Below are 14596 nucleotides of genomic sequence, written 5' to 3' on the forward strand. Positions count from 1 at the left end.
GTATGTGCGAAGTTTTGACTGGAGTAAGGAGGGATTTTTTAAAAGTCGGAGCGTTGTGTTTTTTTGTGTGTTTTTTTTGTTTTGTTTTGTTTGTTTGTTTGTTTTTTTAATTCTGCAAGAAATGTTTGGCGTGTGGTAGGAAAAAAAGGTTTGCACAATAAGCCACTACGCAAATGTGTGTCTAAGTAGACCAGCTAAAATATATTGTTCGACCAAGAACATCTTATCTAATTTTTAAGTAATAAAGACATGTAATAAAGTAATAAATACATTTAATTAAAACAGAAAGACGTATATTGCTTCAGCCTTATTCAAAGGCCGCGGAAACATGGTTTCGTTTCCATTCCACATCCGACGTTCATGGTTTTCTTCCTGATTATTAAATATATGTAATTGGTTGATGAAACATTGATTAAAATTAAGATGCAATTTCTACAAAACGAAATTCACTTTAAAGAAATACTTAATATAAAACAAAACTTAATGAAGTGGTCAAACTTATGTCTCACCCGCTGCATTTGTCTTCCGACATTGCTATTCCCTTTTCATAATGAACATAGGTGGAATTTATTCATTTAAAAATAATAGGCAATAGCCCAATATTTAAATATAAATATGAAACTAAATTGGTTAAATTTTTATCCGTCTGGCCGACGAAAGCGCCGGCGCGTTCTGGTGGATTTTTTCCTCATGCAGCTGAAACAAAAACAGGCCTTCCGTCATTTTTGGCGATAGCTTACAGAGTGATGCAAGACTACGACTGTACGCTCACAATAACAACAAAACCTTGTACTTTTGAATAATAAAATAAAATAAAAAAACAGGGTGCGCTTTCAGCTGTCTCTCTGCGAGAATCTGAAACGTCTCAAAAGTGAACTTAAACTCAGCAATAATTGTACCTAAAAAGAAAGAAATATCTCAATTCGATAAGATATAACTGTTAGGTCTGTGTTAAATAAGAGGTGATCTATCCACTGGAACGTGTTGTTTCTGAAATCATGGCCAGTGCTCGTTGCTGCTGTTATCAGTTCTCTTGGCGCTCGTGCACACGCGCAGTTTCACACAGACAATCGAGCGTTTCGGTCTGGTAAAAGCACAAAACAAAATGCACTCAACGTGTCCTTGCTCTTGATGTACAATCACAGATGAACACCTTTGGTTTTAATGAGTAAATTTGCCTAAATATTTATTCCTGCCGATATTTTAGTCTGCGACATCAAAATCACTAAACATGAAAATATTAAATTTATAATCCGTGTGTGTGCTCCTAATATAAATATAAATATTATATATATATATATATATATATATATATATATGCCTAATGACTGTTTAAGGACAATAGCATGCAGTAAGACTTTGTGTAAAAGTCTTTCTTTTAATTTTTGATGCATAGAGTAGCCTAAGACTATCCCACATTTTGAAATTAACTCTCACTTTAAATTTTCTAATGGTTTTTAAGGATGTTAAAAGGTTATACTGTAATGTTGTTGTTTTACTTCGTCCTTTCATCTCCGTTTACAAACCGACATTTTATCATTACAGTCACTTTCCAATCCGTCCCTTTGCGCCACCTGGCGGTAGTTTTTTACACGCGACTGAATTTCAGTTAACGCCGCGGCCCTGCGACGGCGGTATGCGCCGCGGTAATACCCATTTTGGTTGTCCACCTACTGTATAACAATGATATAAGTGATGACGCAGATTTAAACCTATATTGTAGTTATATAAAATATTCACAGGCAGATTTGCTTTATGTATTTCCCTGGTGTCGATATCAGGCATATAAATGTCAGGAAACATGACTCCTGGTTGCATGCCAATATCCATGGTTTAGGTTTATTTGACAAGTTGTAAGAAACACTTTCGAGCCCAACATTTAGTGTAATCGTTTGTTTTATTCACGTTTTCACAGTCTCCCCTTTTAAATCCAGTCACGCAGCAGGTTCTTTTGCCACTCAGTCCAGCTGAGGGAGTGCGTTCCAGCGGGAAAGTGATGTCGATGCATACCCTCTATTTGGACATTTTCACTTAAGAGTGTACTCACTTTTGTAGACATTAATGGCTGTGTGTTGAGTTATTTTGAGGGGACACCAAATTTACACTGTTATACAAGCTGTACACTCACTACTTTACATTGTAGCAAAGTGTCATTTCTTCAGTGTTGTCACATGAAAAGATATAATAAAATATTTACAGAAATGTAAGGGGTGTACTCACTTCTGTGAGATATTGTATATCATATATGTTTTTAGCACAGAATGAAACAGTAATATTGTGAAAGCATTTGTGAGAAATCGGGCTGCATTCATCAGTCAAAAGACGTGACAAAAGACATCGACTACAATGCTCAGAGCTGCAGCCTTTCATGCATCTAAATGTAATGTTATAAAAATCTTCTCAAAACTAGGTAATAATGATGGCTGTAATGGGAAAAACCATAGAAAAAAAGTTTACAAAAAGTGTTCCACATATAGCCTAAAACTTGTTTCATATGCAAAGCTGTTACCCAATCATAGCAGTGGGTTTTAAATAAAAATGTTGCGGTAACTCATTTAGTTAACTAACAATCGCCTCCATTGCAGTCTTGAGTTTTCTTCTGGGAAAGAACTTCACAATATTCCTAATTTAAATAATTCATATGCAGAATAAAGGGGCGGGGCCTGCATGAGTTAGTTAGTAGAGTGTTGAATGGCAGTTATGTTAAGGGGCGGGTCATTTCCCAAACACGCTCAAAGCGCTTGACCAATCACAACACACTGCTCCAGCCAACCAATCAGAGCACATTGTGCTTTTCAGAAGGAGGGGCTTCATAGAAACAGGAACTAAACAAAGTGTTACTGACAGACTGGGAAGAGAGGAGCTGTAACAATGGAGAATATGAGGAAAATAATGTTCTAAAAACCTCTTCTAGTAGAGCCCAAAAACAACATCAAGAAAAAGGGCAAAATAGGTTCTCTTTAACAAATGAGAGCTTATGGTAAAGTGTTAAACAAAACTACATTTCCATTCAGTTAGTCTTACTGTAAGTCTGTCATGCAATAATGCTGCCTATGGAGTCCATTTCATTGTATGAAGGTGTGTGCGACGCATTACAGGGACAAAGAAGTGACATTTTAAATTCATTGTTGTTGATCTGAAATAGCACAGACAGATGGTCCTCCTTTCTGAGTCTTGCTCTTTCAGCATCTCAGACTAGGCCAGTCTCCACAAATACCTGGTGGGACAGAGGAGCAGCTGGATGTTTTCCTTACCTCAGCGGGTTGTGGGGGTCAGTGTATCTGAAATAGTACCAGCTGGAATCCACAAAGGTGTCCATGGTGTCTGTTTCTCTCTCCGCCGGCCCTTTACACCTGACATCAACAGGAATACTTTTGTAAGTGCTGGGATCATAGATATAGTTCATTCTCATGAAACAATAGCATTTGTTCCTCCTTGACTTGTATAATTAACAGAATACTGAACTTGGTCATCATACTATTAGATATATTTAAAGATGATATGCATAATTTTTAAAGCTTAAATACTTTCTCAAATTAGCCTGTGACCGCAATCCCATTAAAGTGCCAATGGGAGTGTAAAGTTCTGGGGGTGATTTACTGACAATGAGCAAATTAAAGAGCACAGACACAACCAGATCATTTCCATAATGACCAACGCAATCTACCAAGAGCAGCGCAAACTCGTGTAGGGTCGTAAACAAGCAGAGCCGATGATAATCAGGTGAGTGTGAGCTAACAACACAAGTGCAAAACGGGTTAAATAATGGCCCAAATACCAATTGAATACCGCAAACCTTAGATCACATTAAATCACATTGCATGTTTTAAATATTTTCCTCCCAATATTGCATCTGAAAGGGAAACTCCAACAAATGCATATGCAATAAGACCAGCCACAAAAAATAACTGTCCATGCCTTTACAGCACTACTTTCTCACTCTGTGTCTTTAGTAACTCGTGACAGTAGTTTTTTAACGCTCAGGGGTCTGAGGATTTTTGGGGCCCTGGAGAAGTTTTTACAAGCCCTGACATTTGTGCTTTTTTCAGTTGTTCATAAACATATTAATGGCAAAAGTGTCATTACAATGTATTCAGCACAAACTAGGCTACAATAATATGTGAGGAACATGCATGTACATGTTTGTGTTTTTGAAGGAATAACGTTTATGCGTGGTTATTGAAAAAACAAAAAACTTAAGTCACTGAAATAAGGCCAAAAAATATATTAAATCTGTATTAAGACTTCTGGGTATTGGAGGTTGTAGACTAGAGTTTTTGCTTCAGAATGAAGTAAAAATTATGCTGCCTACTCCTTCATATAAAACAATTTAGATTTAAATTTTCTAAAACATCTTTGGTCAAGAAACACAGTATGCGTGGAGGCGTGAATCATCATGAATAATGGGCGATTCTCACCTGAGAAGACAAAAGAATTGCATAATGAGTTGTAATGACCTGCATAAATAATGAGCTCTTTCAGTCAGGTAGGCTGTGAAAAAACCCTCTGTGATCATGCTGATAACAGGATTAATGTCCACTCTGGACAAAAAAAAACAAAAAAAAACATGATTTTTGTGATCTCTTGCATGCACGTATTATTGCACATCATGTGAAGAAAATTTTGTATAGGCCTATGTTTTTACAGTACCAGTCAAAATATTGAACACATTGCCATTATAATGTTTTTAAAAGAAGTCTCAAGTCTCTAACCAAATAATGGTTTTCTATTTTAAGGCCAAAAGAGGTTTGCACTGGCCCAAGCTGTTAGTAAATCTGGCCCTTAATATACAGCGTAACACAAGTCATGCATTAATTTTCCTGAAAAATGTAAACACAGGCTGAAACAAAACACTGCTCTGTTTGTTTGAGCATCCCAACCAGCCCGACACCGCAACAACCTCTAAACCAATGGCATGAGTTTGGGATAGTACTATAAATTTCACCAAAGTTAGGGAGTGATATCATCAAAGACCCGTTGAACACATGCTTTAATATTTTCTTTTATATTTATAGTGAGACCTTCAACACTAAGGGCCCTATTTTAACGATCTAAGCTCATGGTCTGAAGCTCACGATGCAGGTGCATTAGGGTGTGTCTGAATCCTCTTTTTCTAATTTAACCACGGGTAAAATGGTCAGCGTGCCGGGCGCATGGTCCAAAAGGGTTGTACCTAGACTCTTAATGAATAATGGGTGCGTTTTGAGTGTAACGTGCAATAAACCAATCAGAGTGTCATCTCCCATTCCCTTTAAAAGCCAATTGTCCTTGCACCATGGTGGATTCACTATTTACAAAGTGTAATATAGACGCCCTCAGTTTAACCTGTTAACTGTCACCCCCACTTTTTTTTTAGACAAGAAAATGCACTATCCAAACTTAAATGGTTGTAATTCAAGAATACTTTGGAGTATAGACATAAGGCTGGTCTTGTTTTAAAGAAGAAATTTGGCAGATTATTGTAGAAGTGAAATATAATAACCTATGTACGTGAAACAGAAAAAAAGTTATAGAAGTTTACATTTATGAAAATGTAAAATATAAAAATATAATATTTTATATAAAATATAAAATATATATTTTACAAAACAACTTTTACTCTAAAACTGCAAGGAAATCAAAGCCAAAAATCTGAACAAGTTGTGTTCCAAATTTCAGGTTGATATCTCAAAAAATGAGCTTTCAGTAAGATTTTGTTTGGGCGCAGTACCACACTTTTTCACTAGATGACAACCAAGCTCCATTGGTGACTATATAAAGGCGCCTCCATTTCCATATATGGTTTGAGTGATCTGAACCATATATTTCCATTATTTTCATACAATTTATGAAGTAGACATCCTATATAGAAGTAGTATGGGACGTTTGGCAGAAAATTGATATGAATTCAGCCTCTAATAAACATAAAAATAACATGAATGTGGGTTATGGATCGCCGGCACAATCATAAATGTATTTTTTTTTTCTATTAAAAACATTTTCAGACCTTTTTTTCCTCAAAAAATTGAATGGATGTTATCTTTTGAACTCTTGGCATGAAAACAAACATGTTTCAACCAATCTTTAATGATTTTTCATGTTCATCGCTCTTTCAAAATAAAGGTCTGAACATGCCTTATGAGTATGAAGATATGCTTGTTGCAAATTGATAAATTACTGCTCCTCTGTAATTTATTTTGAAAATCAAATACCAAATATGTAAACTAGAGATTCTAAGCTTTCAAATGATATATAGTTTGTCAAGATTAGTTTAGGTTTAGTATAGAATGTTACTGTTTTAAATATGTAATGGCTGTGGGCCCACCTGTGGGACGGTGACAGTTAACAGTTTAAATACGTTTTTAATATTTGGCATGTTTGTGTGCTGCTGCATGTCCCTGTGTGTGTAGCAAGCAGAGTGTACGTGTGTTGTGCACCCGCCTATAGGCGCATATTACTAACGCGCCCTTAAAAAAAAAAAAATTGCTGCATCAATGGTTCAGTCATTTTCAGTTCCCTCAAAATAGCAACACGCCAACAATGCACCTGAATACACTTGTTTTCAGAGTGCATTTGCTATTTAAACAACATGGCGCTGGACGTGAAAATGATAATTGCGTCTGGCTGAAACTAGCAAAAATTACTTGCGTCAGGCTTGGCGTAACATTGTGCCGGGTGTACGATAGGACCCTATAATGTTCAACCCTTAAACATTTACAAAGTAACATTGTCATTAAACAAAATCAATTCATTTACTATGACATGACAGACTAAAACCGGGTGATACTGTCATTTAAAAGTTCAAAATACTGTTCAAAATTTTGAGGAAAATGTGTTTTTTTTTAAGAAATAAATACTTTTTTTCATCAAGGATGCATTAAATTGATCAAAAGTTACAGTAAAGACATTTATAGTGTTACAAAAGATTTCTATTTCAAATAAATGCTGTTCTTTTGAACTTTCTATTCATCAAAGAATCCTGTATGACACAAAAACATGAAGCAGCACTGTTTTCAACATTGATAATAATAATAAATGTTTCTTGTAATAATATTTCACAATATTACTGTTTTACTGTATGAAATAAATGCAGCCTTGGAGAATATCAGAGACTTCTTTCAAAAATAAATCCTACCAACGGCAAAGTTTTGAATGTTAGTGTAAATGATTTCCAAACTTACAGCGACAGAATTGAAATACTGAAGCATCAAGGTAGGTCTCAGATTTACTATTGATAAATAATAAGTACTGGTACTTTAAAAGGCTATTACAATATATTAATTAGACAAGAATCAGCCGTCTGGTTGCTATCCTATAAAGGATGAAAACTACAAGTAGTCATTTTCTATGAACAATTAAAGTTACCTAAACTGTAATTGAAAAATCAAAGTACAAAATATTATTATTATTTTTTTTCAAAGTTATAATAACTGCTGTGGGATTTCTCAGCTGGCACCGCCGAACACAGTCCCGCGTGTTTGTCTCCGAATGCCAGTCTCGCACCCAAAGCAAACAGTGCTTTGCATCCCAGGCCATCTGTCACTTAGAATACAGTCACACTTACTCTAACGGCTCTCGGCAGACTTCATTCGGCTAATCATCAGCATCAAAAGAAACTAATTAACGGCCAAACGTCAGCAGATTCCAGCCTTGCTAAAGTCAATCCCAAAGTATGTGGCCGGCCACCCCTCCCTCCACTCCAGTCGGAGAGAGTCCACCCCATCTTTGATAATCAGTCGAACGTTCAGACAATCCTGCCTATTATACCGCCGGCAGTGGGAGCCAAGCGCCTCGCGGTTGCCTAGCAACAGGGCGAAGGTGTAGCAGGTTAATTCTTTGAAAGCCAGGTGCCATCTGAGAGACGAGCATCCCACATATGAACTGTAATGAGGTGCCTCAGAGGAGAGTGTTTATAGCTGATATATACTAGGAAATTAGGGCATTATTTATTTATGCTCTTTTAAAAATGCAATTTTACAGTTTTGTTTTGGGGTTTTTTTCCGACTCTTTATCGACAGAATGTGTATCTAGACTGATAATAGACTGAACACAGAATGTCATGAGAGGAAGCCATTAGATGCACACTGACAGGATTCAGCAGCTCAGCAGTGACAGCTGAAGACACATGAGTGACAAAAAAAGTTGGCATGAAATAAAATTTCGATGTGTCTATTTTCCAAATGCAAGTTAAAGAACATAAAATGTTATTATGCTATTTTAAAGCTCCTAATTTTGTTTGGGAGGTGTCCTACAATAGGTTTACATGCATCCAAGATCAAAAACATTTAAAGGAGACCTATTATGCCCCTTTCACAAGATGTAATATCAGTCTCTGGTGTCTCCAGAATGTGTCTGAAGTTTCAGCTCAAGTTTCAGCCCATAGATCATTTATTATAGCTTGACAAATTTGCCCCTATTTGGGTGTGAGCAAAAACACACTGGTTTTGTGTGTGTCCCTTTAAATGCAAATGAGCTGCTGCTCCCGCCCCCTTTCCAGAAGAGGGCGGAGCTTTAACAGCTCAACAACAACAACTTTGTTGTGTGTTCTCGGGGGCGGGGTTTATGTAAATTTATGTAAAAAAAACACCAACCAGGAAGAAGCTCGTTGTAGTCCCTACCAGCCATTTATTGTAGTCCTTAAAAAGTGATTTCTGTAAAAGAAAATATCTCCCTTTGCATTGAACTTTGAGTGTTGTAATTTTGCAGATGGTGTTTATAATCAAACAGCAACATTACACACTAACTAAAGTTAAAAAAGTGAAATCTTAATCAAGGACCCCTTTAAATTTTCTCATGATATCAATTGTAGCATCAGCTCTTTTCCCACAATGTCTGAAACGGTTCAATAAAGGATTCAGTCTCTCTAAAAAAATGGTCATTAGCATATCTGAATTTCAGCTCCAGATCTTCCTCAGCATTTGATACACAGTGATATGAACAGTAAAGATGGTGTCGGTTTACTGTATCAATTCCAGTGCGAGTCCTCATTCTTTTGAAGTGCATCAAGGTGCCACCTAGCTATGAAAAAATTAATAATCATTATTTTTCAAAACTACTGCCTCAACATAAAATAGCTGTCATTTGAAAGCTTAGAGACTGTACTTTACAATGAATGAAGCCAATTTGATTATCTCATAAGTAGTGCTAAGTTATTTGCTGATAAAAAAAAAAAATGTTTTCATAATTTATACTTTTTGTACTATGTACTGCAATGTGTCAAAAGCATCATACAGCTCAGATAATCATGTGTCATATGTCATTTGAAAGGTCTCATGGAGTAGAATACAACAAGCATAATTGTTTTGGGCTTTCACTAAACTTTTTGTTTTTTGTACGTGAAGCCACGCATAATCCATTACATCGATCATGAGATATTTCGACACATAAAACTCCACAGGCACTAACAAAAATCAAATGTAGCTTTCACGTGGCGTTTTCACTTATAACTTTATGAAGAATGCACAGATCGTAGAAAATGCCACATTATTATTTACAGTGGATGCTCCCGATTTTTAGTCCAAAATCAACATAATCCAATGTATCGATCACACAAAATTGTCCTACTTTATTTCCTTTCTGAGATATTGCATGTCAAATAAGAAAGATATTAAAATTGCATGAGAAAGTCCAAATGCAATCATTTTTTTTTTTCTTTATTTCATTTTAGTTTAGTCTTTTGTGTATGTCACTCAGAAAAAAATAACTCTAAAATGCCTTCAGGGCTTAAAGTGTTAAGGAGCAATAACTAAATACTTGTACACACAAAAAAACAAGAAATTACATTTATTTATTATGATTTTATCTGGCATGCACAACACAAAGCGATGCAGACAGAGGTTTGTTTTTAGATTCTGGTTCGGGTTGAGCTGCTAACAAGTCATTTATTCACATATTGTTCCCTCTCTAAATGTCAAGATCATATATGTCTAAGGAGTTGAACTCTGTTGGGTAAAACATAAGTTTACTGATGCAATTCAATCAGTCTGCTGTTTTATTCCAACCATTACTCTTGGTTGGAGGCTTTTTTAAACATTTTGTTCATATGTAGAGTTATATTCCTAAGTTTAATGCTGCAATGCAAAAATATTTAGTAGTGTGTAAGTCGTAACTTAGTGCCCCTTTACGTTGCAACCCTAAGCTGTAACTGGTGCAACCTGCCCCAGAAACTAACTATTTTTTCCAATGAGCGTGGGTTGAAAATAAAGGTTTGCGAGTGTTGTTTTGTGTTAGTTTCCCACAACAATCATTCAAACATATAATCAGAACCAAAATCCAGCTGTGAGATCTTTCCCTGTTTTTTTTCCTCAGATTTCAATTAAACTTCTAACAACGAAGCCAGAGACAATATCACAGCTCAGGAAATGACTCCTCTTTTCCTCAAGGACGAGGCAGATAAGCACCATCTCTCTCTTTTTATCTTGTTTCCGTCTCTTTCTCTCTCCACAGCCGCTTCACAGAATCTAGGTGATCATTTAAAGAACTGAGGTGTGATTTTCTTCGAGGTCTCAACAGATAAAAGATGATCCAGTCTCCTTGTCGGCAATGCTCACCAACAAAAACTTTGAATTAATCAATCGAATACTGAAATTCTACTAGTTACTATAAATATATGCAGAATGGAAACAAACAGTTTTCAGACAAATTTACTGAAGAAACTTGACAAGACTGGACTAATGCCAGCCAGACCTTTTCTGTGAGCCGTGTCTCAGGTTCTCTGTGCTCTCTAGCCTTCGGAGTCTGAGAAACAGCCCTAGGGCCAAGTGTGTATGGCCTATTTATGACGCCATCCAAAGCCCCCGCCATCACAGTTGGCTAGATTGGGCGATCGGTTGCCTGTTTCAGAGGGTACTCCCACCACTCAGGTGTTTCAGGGCCCTTGCAAAGGGATCAGTCTGTCAAAAATATATTGAATGTGGTCAATCCACATGTTCTTTCTGTTTCTGCAGACGCCACTGGCTTTCTGCAATCAGAAGATATCTTGGCACCTGCAGATCGAGATGAACAAGGCCCGAGGGCCAGTATAGCAGGTTATGATCCAAACAAAGAGTGGATCTCAGATCATCAGTACCGTGTTGAAAGTTGCGTTTATGGTAAACAATTGACCAATCACAAAGCATTAATCCAGCCGACCAATCAGAGCACACTGAGCTAAACAGGAACTAAACAGAGCGTTACTGACAGACTGGGAAGAGAGGAGCTGCAACAATGGAGAATATGAGTGTTTCGAACATTCAAACAGGAAAACCTGTTCTAGTAGATCCCAAAAACAACATCAGGACTTTGAAAAAGGGCAAAATATGGCCTTTTTAACTAAATGAAGTTTCTTCTAAACTAAACAGTTTCTTCTTGTAGGTTTTCAATTAAAAGTGTGGTTGCTAAAAACTTCAGAGCGTCCAGAAACACAGATTCCCTGCCCTAATTTCTTACAGCTGTTGCAATATTTCAAAAAGTGTCTGGACACAGCTTGTGACTCCTTAACAACTATAGACCCTTTTCACAGAGTGTGATGATGTTTAACAGTCATCAATATTGTAAATCCTGCAAAGTTTTTTATATTTTGATTTTTTTTTTTTACAGTAAACATTTATAACACTATACTTAGTATTATATTACCTTTGCATCAAATTACAAAATAAATAGTTAACGCTGCTGTGAGGGTGTTTCTAATAGAGAGTGAAAAATGTTTTTCTCTTCTGACTGCCTTTAGCTCATATTACCACACTCAAACAAAACCATGGCTCCTTTCCTGGACCTTCGTGGTCAGCAGGTGCAATATGGTTAGGGGTAGGTGTAGGGGAGGGCTTTAGGGACAGGGTCAGGTAATGTCCCTATTAGGCAGCATCCATTATGATTTTAATAAATATAATCGTATACAATGAATATGTTGTTATTGATGCACATACTATTTGCCATTCTAAGTATAGTACAGAGTTTCCCACAGGATTTTATGAGACTATGGGGAGTGGACCTTGGTACCTCTAGGGCAGGCATCCTCAGATAGCAGACCGCGGCCCGGTTTCAGACCCTGACTTGTTTCCATCCAGACCACAAGACAAAGTGACAACCATTTTACCATTTCTAGAGTTTAAAGTGAGCAGCGCATCAAAACAACAGAGCAGTACACACCATAAGTGCTCAGGGCTGTTTATGGCAATGAGATTTCAGTGCTATATTTTTATCTAAAGCCAAGCGTGCTTCATTCAAGACCTTTCCGTTCTGTGCATTGCTTCTTTCCCCCGTGAAGATGCTAAAGCGCTACAAGAGCTGCAGATGACGCGGTTATTTTAACAACAGTTTCGCTAAAACGCTTCAGAAATGAGAATGCAGCAGAAAAATGTTATTTTTATCTGTCAAACATACAGTATATGGATCAAACCATTCAAACCAGGTTTGTGACTAGACATTTTTTTTTTTCTACATTTAGCATTAGTCCTATTAATCAGCATTATTTCATAATAAACAATGTTATATTTAGGAAAATTAGTTGTAGATGGCAAGGAAAGACATGCAATTAAAACTTTACTAGTTAACTTTATTACTAGTTAACTTAAATTACTAGTTAACTTTATTTTCTGCTCATGATGAGAGCGATTATTTTGATTATTTTGTAAGTTGTTTGTTTGTTTTTAGTAGATACTTATTTTAAGCAAAATATAAAAAGAACTCAAGAGGAAAAACCACATATAGTATCTTTTCTGTCACACCGCCTTCTGCAATACATAATTAAATGTAAAAAATAATAATAGCCTGATTTTAATTACCTTTTAATATTCATATCCAATTGGGCTCATCTGATGAAATATTCATATTTTTAAATTATCAGAAACCTTCTTTGGCTCTCGGGACCCAATATCCTCATCTTTGATGACTATTTTGTTTAGTTATTTTTTTCTTTTACAAAGTAATACTGCTGGCCTGATGGAAATATATAACTATTCCAAAAAAGTATTGTCCGGACCTCTGCTGGGGATAGAGGATAGAGACCAGACGTCTTGGAATTTTAATTGAATACCCCTGCTTAGGGTTGGGAATTGAAAATTGATTCCAATTCTGGAATTGGATACTTGTAATAAAAAATAAAATAAAATAAAAAAATTTAAAGACGCAGAAAATACCGGATCACGAGCTGATCACGTGAGCAAAGTATGCATTTCGCTTTGAAATACGCAGCACAAACAGACTAAACATACTTAAATAAATCAGTCTTTTGAGATTCAGTAAGGGCACAAAGCTATATCATACTTTCGATTTTAGTTCGTTTGACAGATACTTTGCCAAAGCAATGGTGCAAAACACTGAGAAACACTGAAATAGCATCTAACAACTATTTACATTTAGTGCAAAGAAAATACTTTTTTGCCATTTATTTAGTGTAAATAGCATCTATCACCATTGCCAAAAAAATTTTTTTTTTTTTTTTTTGTAATTTCATTCCATTAACTTTAAGTTGTTCATCTAGTCTACCTTAAAATGAAAGACATTAGTATTAGCTTTTGAATTCTCATTTCAAGAACACAAACAAACTGACTTATGATAGTAATTTTTCCTCTCTCTGCACATTATGGACCCTCTGTTGCGATATTTTTTTTTTTAAAAAATATCGGCATTAAATCTGGATATTGGCAAAAATAAATAAATAAAAAACCAACAACATAATGGTCAATCATTACTGAACCACATTTCTGTGTGTATGTATTTTACAAATGCATGAATTGAGGCAGCTGTGACATGTTTATCTCTCCATTCATGTGGCTATCCGACAAAGGATTTTTGTAAAAATGTCAGCTCTGCTGGCATTACTGTGCTTCATGGTCAGAGAGGGTCTATTAATACCCTTCACACTGAGGAGGTGCTATCTGTGCGCACATCTTCACCACCTCCATGACTCAGTGGTAATGATCCCTGTAGCCTCCAGGGGACAAGTGCTCCCAGAAACAAGCCACTTCAGTCTGGCTGAGTCTGAACTTGGCTCTGTTTTGATGATATCTGAGACAATGAGTTCTGGTCCAGTCTGCCATTATTTCACATGACAGAGTGGGAGTACAAAGACTCAGATAATGGAAGAAAATTATTCCACTTATATTACAATGCCACCAGATGAATCTCTTATCAAACACTTTTTTTATTTTCCATTTTCTCAGAGTTCAATTTATACTCTCAAAGAAACCAAATTGTCTGACCTCTAAATGTGAGAAGAACATTTCCTCTGAGACAAGTCCAAGTGATTAGTGCACATGCTCCAGACAGGTTGAGCCTTGGTGCTCCTATGGGGGATGCAGGTTCAAATTCAGCTGTACTATGTATAGTTCTTTTATTCCCCCCTCTCTCACCTTTTAAATTTACTGACCTTTTTTGTCCTTATCAAATTAAATGCCAATAAAACTAAAGCAAAACAAAACCAAACATAATTAAAACAATACAGCGAAATACAAGAAAACAAAACATCCATGGCAGTGGCTCAGCTACCGCATGACCTTATTTGTAATATATAAATATTATACTATAACAAAACAGAATTCTAAAATAAAAAGAATAAAATCTCAATGTCAGTGGCTCAGCTGGAGTATGACTTTACATTATATGTGAATATATTAATATTTCTTCATAATACAATATA

General features: G+C 36.1%; 1 protein-coding gene across 4 annotated transcripts in view; it reads right to left on the minus strand.

The window, feature by feature from the left end:
* lars2 (leucyl-tRNA synthetase 2, mitochondrial) overlaps nucleotides 1-14596 on the minus strand; it is a 125546-nt gene that overhangs the window by 44661 nt on the left and 66289 nt on the right. For 3 of the 4 annotated variants that reach the window (XR_010896360.1, XM_067399833.1, XM_067399847.1), the window contains exon 13: nucleotides 3255-3353. The exons of the other annotated variant lie outside the window; for it this stretch is intronic. Coding sequence is in view for 2 of the 3 variants with exons in the window: in XM_067399833.1 (XP_067255934.1) it covers nucleotides 3255-3353 (99 nt within the window). In the remaining variant the exon portion in view is untranslated. The remainder of the gene's footprint in view (nucleotides 1-3254; nucleotides 3354-14596) is intronic. 4 annotated transcript variants of the gene reach the window in all.

Source organism: Chanodichthys erythropterus, chromosome 2 (genome assembly GCF_024489055.1).
Source record: "Chanodichthys erythropterus isolate Z2021 chromosome 2, ASM2448905v1, whole genome shotgun sequence".
Lineage (NCBI taxonomy): Eukaryota > Metazoa > Chordata > Actinopteri > Cypriniformes > Xenocyprididae > Chanodichthys > Chanodichthys erythropterus.